Below are 11,390 nucleotides of genomic sequence, written 5' to 3' on the forward strand. Positions count from 1 at the left end.
TGAGGCCATGAGTTTCTGGGGTAGCAAACCCTAGTCCCAACCCAAGATGAATTGCAATCCATTTAAGCCAATCACAGTGGTCCCACTTCTCTTGACATTGACTGATTCAGGCGTAAACTTATGCAATGCTGGCCCCACAAAGGAGAGGCTGGGGTGGTATTCACTATGAGGTCTTTGGGAAAGGCTTTTACCACTAATAAAGAGATATCACAGAAAAAAAAAAAGTCTTCTCCCAAGAAACTCAGTTATATTTACTGGTACACTTGAACTTGTGCCAGTCATCTTGCAACCATAAGAGGAACTAGCCACAGACAAAAGAAAGACATATCCTGCATTTTCAACCTTTTCCCACTGACCTTATTTTTAAATACATACAGACGCAGACACACAACCTTCTTGACCCAACCTCCCTCAACTAAAATCTCTCTTCTCTACTCTTCATTGCTATGCTTCTCAAAAGAGTGGTCAGAACAAGCTGCCTCCTCCACTAAATTATGCATTCATCACTGACATTCCTAAGGCTTTCTTAATTTCCCAAAACTTAAGCTTCTCATATCCTATGGTTTCAAGCCACACCTTACATGTTGCTATTTTAGCAATTAACACATGCTATAGTAATGGTCTGCCTGTCAGACTGTAACCTCTGAAAAATTCTGTATTGCCAACATCTAGAAAAGTTCCTGGCGTATCAAGGCACAAATATTTGTTTCATAAACCAAATGTAAACCCAATACCTAACATGTAGGCATACCATGAAGGTTGAAATGAGTTTAGCAACCCTACTATCTACTCACACCAGAATATGTATTTGAGTGTAAACTGCGGAGAAGAACAGCATGCACAGGAAGATAAGAGACCAAAGTGCCTTGAAACTTAAAAACACAATTATTCTTTACTCCCCAGGGATCAGAGAGCTGGTCAAAGTTAACTCAGTAGGAGAGAAGAGGATGTTTCCACACTGGTGTATGAGAAGCAATGGCAGGGAGGCGTGCTAGTATCTGAGCAGCTCTGCCACTGGTGAGCACTGCTGCCAACCTGCTCCAGAGAGCAAAAGGTGTCCCAGACCTCCTGGGGTCTGGAACAGGCAAAAAACCAGGCCAGTGACAACAGACATGCACCCAAAGGCAAAACACATTTTTTTAAAAACCCAGAGAAATATATCTAGAGCTTGAACAGTACTTGCAACAGTCCAAGAGGCAATGAAGCAGGCAAAGTTGGTCGTCGCTACAGACTCATCCCTAACCAGCATTTCCTTTGATATCTCTGGATGACAACTGGTAATGAAGGAATGAAGCAAAGATCCCTATTCAGCTGGGCAAAACTCTTTTCTACTTCAAAAGTCTCTTACTAATGTGGGAAAACTGATTAAAAGGGCAATGTCTTTTTTCTTACTTCCCCTTCTAATTTTAGTAGTAAATCCTATCTAGAGGAGCCCTGCTGGGAACACTCCTCAGAAAAACAGAGTAAATAAAGAGACATTAGGTACTTTGAAAATGTAGTGTCTTGGGCCAAGATTTGACAACCACTTTACATTTTATAAAATAACAGTTCAGTGCAAAATACTCACTAAAGAAATTACTGATCTTACCAAAACCCACTTACTCCAAATTGACAAACTAATAATTACAACCTAATAAGTTCATTGAAAGATTAATAAATCTTTTATAGCCACCTATTTTATAGCAAACTCTCTGATGGATAAGTACATCTCCTCACTGATTTAACTGACTTCCAAAAAACGTTGGCACATTTTAGAGAAGGAATAAGGCATTAAGGATATGAAGATACCAGTAAGTAGGGTCTTCCCATTTCTTCAATAAGACCCTAAGAGTTCATCTCCTTAGGCCAAAAACATCTCCCCTGGGAATCCTAGAGGCTGACCAGCCAGTAAAAAGAAGAGATGAATGACAGGGTAAAAAAAAAAAAAAAAAGGCAGAAGATGAAGGTAAGACATTCCCCGTACCAGGTTTAGTCTATAACCTTAGAGGTGAGATACTGACAAGGTCCAGGCACAAAGGAACTGAAAAAATGACCCCACTATATAAAATACTTTTTAATGTAATTCCACTTTAATGGGGGATGGGGAAGTGGAGTGCAGCTAACCACTATGACTCTGATTCAATCTAAGAAATGACAAATTAAAAAAGTGAAAATGACTTTACCAGACAGAAGCTAGGAACAGTTATTTTCTTACAAAAATATCCTTTGAGGACTTTTCTGGTGGCGCAGTGGTTGAGAGTCCGCCTGCCAATGCGGGGGACATGGGTTCGGGCCCTGGTGGTGGGGGGTGGATCCCACATGCCGCGGAGTGGCTGGGCCCCTGCGCCACGGCTGCTGAGCCTGCGCTCTGGGGCCCGCGAGCCGCAGCTGCTGAGCCCATGTGCCGCAACTGCTGGGGCCCGCGCCCCTGGAGCCCGTGCTCCTCAACGAGGGAGGCCACTGCGGTGGGAGGCCCGCGCACCGCAGCGAAGAGTGGCCCCTGCTCGCGGCAGCTGCAGGGAGCCCACGTGCAGCGGCGAAGACCCAACGCAGCCAAAAGTAAATAAATAAAATAAATAAATTTATAAATATATATATATATATATATCCTTTGATTACTAACTTTCCTAAGGCATTAAGGAAATGACTTAAATTTATTTTTAAAAGAATATGATTTTCACACAGCTTCACCTGCACTGATGCAACATTTTCTAAACTGTGCCAGTACTGAGGAAGGAGCCAGCAGCCCGCCAACTCCACTGCATGCCCACAGTGCTCCTAGGACAGTCATTAACAACCAAGATCCTGGCAACCACTATTTCTTTGCTCCTTATATTTGCTTGGGGACAATTTTTATGATCCTACTAATATTCTCTAAACTGTCCCTGATCCTAAATAAAACTGTTCCAGAGGAGTGATCATATTAAAGAAAAGTATTACATGTATAAGAGGTTTAGCATCTAGACAACCCAAATTATATTTTGCTCAATCCAATTCTAAGTCAATTACAAGGAAAAAAAAGTCAGAAGACAAATTTTCTTTCTATCTCAGGAGATGAACTAAATGATTTAAATCCAGGTGCTTCCTCAATCCTCACACCAATGATGGAAACAGAAAGTAGAATTCTAAATGATCAAGGGTTTCAATTCGGTACATATTTAAAATAACTTAAGAGGTACAACATATACTGTTTTCTCTTTCACTCTTTTAAAAATCCCCAAGTTTCAAAACCACAGAACTAAAATGAATCCATATTATACTACTAGTGCAGCAAATGACAGTTTACTGAACAAACACAGCCAAAGCACGTTCACTGTTCCATGGAGATAAACAGAAGACATGTATCTTCATTAAGAAACTTACACTCTAGTCAAAAGGATGGTCAAAATGTTTGACACAACCTTTCTGAATTACTAACGGGTGCAAGAAGCCACGTGATAAACATATCTACTGTTTATCATGGTTAATTTTTCTATATTAGCACAAACATGTCATTTAAAGAAAATACAATACTTAGAAGTAACTGGCAGGTAAATTTACATTCCAAATGTTCACTGCAAGTCAGGAATGAGAATCAAAAAATGAGTTCTGTCCTGATGTTAATAAGCAGGAAGGGGGTACACAGGTTACTAACCCTGCTGGACCACAGTGTCCTCTATTATAACATGAAAAATAGATTAGATGCAGGATGGCAGATGTTATTTCTTCAAAAGCCAATTCCAAATAACTGGTGAAAACTGCCTCTAGAGCATTTTGCTGAGGTTGTTAGATTCCTTTACTAAAAAGCCATGTCCTGTGTTACTTGCCCTCAGAAGTTGGGTGTGTGTTTGAGATGCTGCTACTGATTTGTCAGAATGTTCACTTGAGTTGTTTTCCCAGTAGCAGCCACGTGCTGTACACCCACGCTTCTCCTCACTCTTTCCTCTGATCAGTCGGTGAAATGCAGCTCAGGGAGGCTGCAAAATGTGGCTGTGTAACCAAGCACTTCCCTGATTCTGAAGAACAGACAACAACAACCAATGCGTACTGATGTTTAATATGGAGCCAGCACTGTTCTAACTGCTTAACACATATTAATGCATTTTGCAACAACCCCTATGATATAGATTCTATTATCATCATCCCATTTTACAGATGAGAAAAAGAGGCACAACTAAGTGAAGTAACTTGTCTAAGGCTTCACAGCAGGTAAGTAACAAAGCAAGAACTTGACCTTCGGCAGTCTGGCTCCAGATGGCCCACTTTTAACGACTTTGCTTACTGCTTCTCTGTCAACTGTACAGTGATCAAATCTACAACTTCAGTTTTCTTAATGCTATGCACTAAGCCAGAAGCCTAGGTTTCATGGTGGTGTAAGTCTATATTTTATCTGCAGTCTGGAAATGTTTACTCTCTCCAAGGGGCCTGGATTCTGGCAAATAGTGCTCAAATTACCCATACCTTGAGCTTGGGCATATTACCTTGTTTGGCATAGTTTTTAAAATCATAATAGTTTCCTAAGTCACCCATTCAGCCACACAAAATACACCTTCCATTTAGTAGAACCCTCAGGAAATGTGAGTTTAGGGTTAAAGCAATTCTCCCATTAACAGAACATTAGTCAGAAAATTGGGAGGACGGGATGATTCTTAAAACGTAAGTCTTGGAGAGGATCAGCACTGTGAAGAGAAGTAACCGGGGGAATGCCACTTCCCAAGTGATTTGCTGGATATGAAGTCTTATTAATCCTTGTGAAAGGGGCCCCTTGTAAACTTGGACCCCAAAAATGCAGACTTCAAGGAGTAACAGTGATCTTTCAAAGAATTTGTTATATACAAATTATACTCCAATGTGCAGATTATCTTCTGGTGGTCCCATTATACCCTTTTTACCTATTACTACACTTCAAATCATACCCATGAAACAAACCAACCGTCTGGCTTGTCTCCAAATTCAAAATACATGGTATTATATGTAACAGGCAACGATGTATTTGTTATTTCCATTCTCCACATCAACAATGTAATAAGAAATTTACACTTAAACTTCTAATCTTTAAAATACAGCATAAAAAGAATAGAACTACATGTGAAATAAAAATTAAAATGAATTAAGAACATCTGAAAGAATGACAGCTTTTAAGAGGAAATCACAAGTTTTAAAAAAAGTACCCCAGTTGTGGAGTGTTACTGGCAGTGGTTAACAAACTCTATGTTCCCCAACAGAAAAGGGGTGGCATAAACCCAAGTTATATAACATGCAGGTACTACTGTTACCCTGTATTTTTTTTTTTTTTTTTTTGGCCGTACGTGGGCCTCTTACTATTGTGGCCTCTCCCGTTGCGGAGCACACCCGGACGCGCAGGCTCAGCGGCCATGGTTCACGGGCCCAGCCGCTCCGTGGCATGTGGGATCTTCCCGGACCGGGGCACAAACCCGTGTCCCCTGCACCGGCAGGCGGACTCTCAACCACTGCACCACCAGGGAAGCCCTGTTACCCTGTATCTTGAAGATGAATGTCTTTCTTATTTTATATAAAAGTGAGTTTTCAAAAAATCAAGGGCTTATTATTTTCTTCCAAATGAATCATCTTGCACTCACCTTAGAAACCCTAATCCCTAAAAAATTCATGATTTTTTATCTCTTCTAGTCCCAAATGTAATGCATCTTTTTCTATTACAAAATGTTCTAATGAGCTACCATCAGTAAGAATCAGTCATTCTTCTGACCACAGATAAGGGTCAGATCCCCCCCCACTCCACATTTCCCTTCCCTAAACTCTGTCAGCAATAGGGACTGTATGCTTGGGTCTTGCGCTCATTTTTAAAGCAAGAAGTAATGATCCGAGATGGAAAGACACCAGCGCCATCACTAAGACAATGAGACAGATACCCATATGGTTTGCCTTTCACCCGACAGTGCTTTCAGACAGTGCTTTCGAGACTCGACCCAAAGAGACCTGTGAATTCCACCCACATTCTCCTTCCCCTCCTCTCTGCCACCAGAAACTACTAGTGTATGTATGAAAAGCCAGGGGCCATGAAAACCACGAGGAAGGCTCCTTTTGTGTTCTCCTAAAGAAATCTTTATGAAGAACAAATTAAGTTCACTTTCTGAAATGTATAAACCACAAAACAACAAAACCACAAAAGGGAAACAAAAAACTAAGTACAATAAGAAGAGTAAATATTTTTGTTACAATACTATTAAGAAGTGACTCCTAGCTGCAAATTTCTTCCTCAGTTTTAGCTCTCTCCAGCACAAACTTCTCAGGCAGTAGGTCACGAGGCTGCTCTGTGTTTACCCACCACCTCAGCGCTCCTTGCCCACTTCCTAAGAGCGCTGGCACCTCACCCACTGATTACCTGTATCAACACAGACAACCCCAGCTTCAGGCCTCTGAAGCAACCCCTCTTGAGTGCTCCTTGGCCTTTTACAGTGGAGGCATGTGATGAGAGTATCTGCACCAGCTGTTCCTAATTACCTCTCAGGCTGGGGCGAATGACTCAGCAACCCAACTTTTTTTAAGGAGTCATCTACCTTGTTAGCCAACCAACATATTGAACAATGGTAAACCACTTGACAGAGCCACAGGTTAAACAACAATAATGCACGATGCCATGCCATCACTTAAACCAAGGCCATCCTACTCCCAGGAGTAGGATGACTCACCAAGTGTTCTTTTTCCCCAGGCTTCTTTAATCCAAAGGCTGAAGTGGCAAGCGCCTTCCAGCCCAGCCCAGCCCTTGCACCACTACCCAAGACCAGGAAGAAGCAGCCGGCCTCTTCCCATTTCTCTGCTTGACCATGTGAAGCGCTCAAGCGCTCTGACACTAACACCTCCGGTGTTTCCACCCTTTATCTTTCGGAACTGCTTGAAATGCAAACCCTCCTGGATATAAGCAGTGTTAAACTACATGAACAAAGACCTAGTCGTGGCACCCTCCAGACCCAATACTGATAGAATTCTCCCGAAAGATAGGCATCCCTACAAAACAGCCTTTGTTCCTTCAAGCGTGACACTGGAGCCTGTTTTTCCCACACACGTTCTTTCACAATCATTCACTACTACGCTATACCTTGAATCAGCCCAAATTCAACGCAGAAGGCTCACTGCACAAAAACCTTCTGTACAATTCTACTCAGTGACATTAAACTGCCGTGCAAGAACGAGAAAGCCATGGAACTCGCGTTTCATTAGACTAGCACAAAGCTGGTGTCTCTACGATCAACACCCACTCTCACCCGACTGTGGGAGTCTTTAATTACAACGCGCGGGCAAAACTCCAACAAAGGGAGCCCTGGGATCTCCGGGCCCCCAAACCAACCTTCGCTAAACCCAGCCCCGCAGGGTGGTGTTTTTTGCTCCAGCCACGAACTCGGCCTTTCTTACGTGATTACAGGCGCGACCTACACCCAGGCTGGGCAGACGGGAGGCAAACAGCTCGCCGGACGCGGCGGCTGCCGAGCGTGGTGGGAGGAGGCGGAGGGACGATACGGAGCCGGGCCGGCCGCGCGGGCGGTGCTGATGTGTCACAGCCCCGGCGGGCCGCGCGCCGGCTGGGGGTTAGGGGGGGGGCGGGCTCGGACCCGGGTGCCCGAGAGGAGGGGGAGGGGGAGCGGGCGCCCGGGCCCCAGCACATCGCGGCCCCCCGCCCGCCGGCCCGGGATAAAGTACAGCGCGGGCTCGTAAACAACGGCGCCGGCCGCGCGCGGGGCCACGGGGCGCCGACCCGTCGCCCCTTCCGGCGGACGCGGCCACTTCCAGGAACGGGAGCCGCAGCCGCCCCCCGCGGGCCCCGCTTAATGCCCCCTGCCCAGAAAGCAGCCACCCCGGTCTCCCTCACCGCCTCCCCAGGACCTGCCCGCGGACCGCCCCTCACAGGCCGGCGGCCCAGACCGCGCGCGAGACGCCGCCGCGAGGACCCTGCCGGGGAAGGGCGCCCGGGACAGGCGAGTCACTCACCAGAGCCGAGGCACGACGCAGCCCGACTGACGGCAGCGAGCGAGCCTGGCGGGCCGCGCGGGCAGCTATCAGGTGACTCACTCCCTCTCCGCGGCCGGCCGCCCCCTCCCCTCTCCTTCCTTTCCCTTTCCTCCCTCGCCTCCCCTCCCTTCCCCTCTCGTTCCCTCCCCTTCCCTCCGCAGCCGCGGCCACCGCCCCCTCCTGGCGCCCAAGCCCCGCCCGCCTCGCGAGGTCCCGCCCCGTAGGCCTGCCTCGCGAGACCCCGCCCTTCCCGCTCCGTAGCGCCTAAACCCCGCCCTCACTAAAGGCCCCGCCCCGCCAGCCAGGAAGCATCAGTACGCGGATCCCTGCGGCTGCCTGCGCGTAGCCAGAAGCCCACACGAGGGGATGCAGGGAGGAATCGCGCGAGCCCTGGGCAGGGCAGGCCTCGAGGAGGCGCCGGCGGGGTCCCGCAACCTCCGTGGGCAGCGCCCCTTTGCGGGCACAGCCCGCAGCCTGAACGAAAAAGCCACCCGAGGACCACCTCCTCCTTACCTGCTGAAAGCAGAAAGAAAAGCCTGACGGCCTGCTCGCTCTAAGTGTTGCCGGGATACCCGGAATCGAGTGCCAGCGGACACCAGCAGGGAGGACGAGAGCCGGCCACGCCCCTCCCCAGACCAGACCCCCTCAGGGGTAGCTTTTGGCAGCCCCCGCAGCAGAGCTTCTCCTCTGCCTTCTCCAGGGGGTGGTGGGGCGCCCAGGTTCGCAAGGTTTTTGAGCTTCTTGATAGGGATGCATCAAGTGCATCCAGGATTTTGTAGAAAGCATCTGGCCGCCCTACTTTTGTCTGACAGTGAAAACAGTGGCCTCAGTTGACAGGTGTTCCCTTTACGTGGTGGCCGCCAGGAAACTTGGAACCAGGTTGAGCGCCCAGTGGTGTCAGCCGGCTCATCTCAAGCCCAGGTCAGGCTTTCATCTTCTGCTGCTTCTTCCGGTGTTCATCCAATTGTTGGTGTTAAAATTAAGTTCCCAAGCCATTTAGCATCTCTGGAGTTCAAAGCACTGACTGTGCGAAAAGATGTGCACCTGGCAAAGCCTACACTTACCAATCTAAAGGGAGACCCAAGCGCTCTGGCACTGTGCCAGCCGACCTGATTGGAGTTGGGATCTTGTAGAGGGATTTTGCCGTTGGCTTTTGAGTTCAGGTCGAAAGACAGAAAGAAGTCGATGGCTGGACAGCATCAGCACCAGGATGTGTGGGCTCATTCTTGCACACAGGAAGACAGCCCTGGACCTCTCAGGGCAAAAAAAGACTGCCAAGTTAATGAAGTCAAGTATTATCACTAACATGGCTCCGTTTGTATTCACAGGCGGTGAGACTTAGGGACATTTGAGTTACATCCAAAATACATGAGAAAATGATGAGTGAAATCGTGTGGGAGTGCAAGGGGTAAAGTGATTCACCGTGACCTAGAATTTGGGCAGTAGGTAACATTTGCATTGGGTCTTAACTGGGAAGAATGGGGCCCTGCAGTCCAGGGAGGGAAGAGCATATGCAATAGTCCAGACGTAGGAGGCAGATGGCATTTCAGGCTACCTGAGTTCATGGTGGGGTAAAAATATTTAGTTAGAAAGGAGGAAAGAACAGTTGGAAATAGACATGAAAGGACTGAGGTTCTTACATGCACCTGAACATTTTTGAGGCTTCATTCACCTTCCACCCAAAGCCAGTGGAATTCTAGTCTTCCTTCCTCCCACACCTTTGCAGTTTCTTCGAGAGGAAGAACAGACCCTTCCTCTTTGCAAGGAACTCTTCCTTCTGTACTCTCGATAAATGGCAGTGAAAGTTTCTAGCATATGCTCTGATATGTTAAATTGTTTGAAAAGTCTTACAAAGGTATATCAAGGTGTTGAGAATACCAAGGCTGTTAGGAGTTACTCTCAAACTTTAGTGTTCATAAGAATCTCTGGATAGCCAGGACATGGAAGCAACCCAAATGTCCATCAACAGAGGAATGGATAAAGAAGATGTGGTACATATACACAGTGGAATATTACTCAGCCATTAAAAGGAACAAAACAGTGCAATTTTCAGAGACATGGATAGACCTAGAGACTGTCATACAGAGTGAAGTAAGTCAGAAAGAAAACAAATATCATATAATATCGCTTATATGTAGAATCTAGAAAAATGGTACAGACGAACTTATTTGCAAAGCAGAAATAGAGACACAGATGTAGAGAACAAACTTATGAATACCAGGGGGGGAAGGGGGGATGAATTAGGAGATTGGGATTGATATATATACACTACTATGTATAAAATAAACAACTAATGAGAACCTACTGTATGACATAGGGAACTCTACTCAATGCTCTGTGGTGACCTAAATGGGAAGGAAATCTAAAAAAAGAGGTGATATATGTATATGTATAACTGATTCACTTTGCTGTACAACAGAGGCTAACACAACATTGTAAAGCAACTATACTCCAGTAAAAATTAAAAAAAAAAAAAAGAAACTCTGGGGTACTTGTTAAAAATGTAGATTCCTGGTCTCTGCCCCCAAAGATTCTGGTTTCATAAGTCTGAATGTGACCCAAGGATCTGCATTATTTTTAATAGTTATGCAAATGGTCTTCAAACATCACTTGAGAAGTACTGAGTTAAAGCTTATGGTGTATATTAGGTGCAGGGCAAAAAAGCAAAATTAGAGAATGATATAAAACCAAGTCAGAATGGGAAGGGCCTCATGCACTGTGCCTACAGTTTGAACTTTATCCCATGGGCTGAAGGGAGTGTGTAGAGGTATTTAAGTCATGCGATAGTTTTTAGAAGCTAATTCTGGAGAACCTCATTCACTCCATTTCCATTGCCTTAGCTCCTTCTGTCTCTAAATATTCATTCACTAAATCAATTATATTTGGAGGTTGAACAAATTGTTTTAAACTGTAAGCGATTACCAAGATAAAACAAGAATAGGTTGCCACAAGTTGAAAAACTGCCAGTTCACACTTCTTCCCTCAAAAATGATTATGAATTAAAGCCCTACCACCCCTAGCCCTAGGTTGAAAGTTTTTTGTAAAAAGTGAACATATTTCATTAGAAGACAGGCTTCCTTGAGCAGGATGGGCAAACACACCCTAGTGTTTACGTGCTATCTGAAATGAAAGGTAAGGTGAAAGGAATGTAGCCTCTGACTTGGGATATTCACAGATTCTAAGATTTAAAAAAGGCAGAAATTATAAAGCTACAAGGATATATTGTACAACACAGGGAATACAGCCAATATTTTATAACAATAAATGGAGTATAACCTTTAAAAATTCTGAGTCACTATATTGTACACCTGTCACATATAATATTGTACATCAGCTATACTTCAATTTTTTTTAAAGGCAGTAAAAGAGAAAGAAAGAACACAATATTGGAGCAGAAGAACTTAACGTGACAGGGGCCAAATTGGTGAAAGAGGTGCTACTTGAAT

The 11,390-nt window shown here is 45.4% G+C and overlaps 2 protein-coding genes across 2 annotated transcripts in view; one reads left to right on the forward strand and one right to left on the reverse strand.

The window, feature by feature from the left end:
* The window catches only part of BACH1 (BTB domain and CNC homolog 1), a 46,736-nt gene extending 38,726 nt beyond the window's left edge, over window positions 1-8,010 (reverse strand). The window contains exon 1 of the mRNA XM_081235502.1: window positions 7,924-8,010. The gene's annotated coding sequence lies outside the window, so the exon portion shown is untranslated. The remainder of the gene's footprint in view (window positions 1-7,923) is intronic.
* Window positions 3,920-11,151, forward strand: LOC308617505 (uncharacterized protein; the record flags this gene model as incomplete). The annotated part of the gene is made up of 4 exons (XM_081234711.1): window positions 3,920-4,002; window positions 6,667-6,802; window positions 7,164-7,995; window positions 8,246-11,151. 4 exons carry the CDS (start codon window positions 3,920-3,922, stop codon window positions 8,482-8,484), a joined length of 1,290 nt encoding a protein of 429 aa, XP_081090837.1. The 3' UTR covers window positions 8,485-11,151.
* Window positions 11,152-11,390: the final 239 nt, after the last annotated feature.

The sequence above is a fragment of the Mesoplodon bidens genome (genome assembly GCF_964165515.1).
Source record: "Mesoplodon bidens genome assembly, chromosome: 5".
Classification (NCBI taxonomy): Eukaryota; Metazoa; Chordata; class Mammalia; order Artiodactyla; family Ziphiidae; genus Mesoplodon; species Mesoplodon bidens.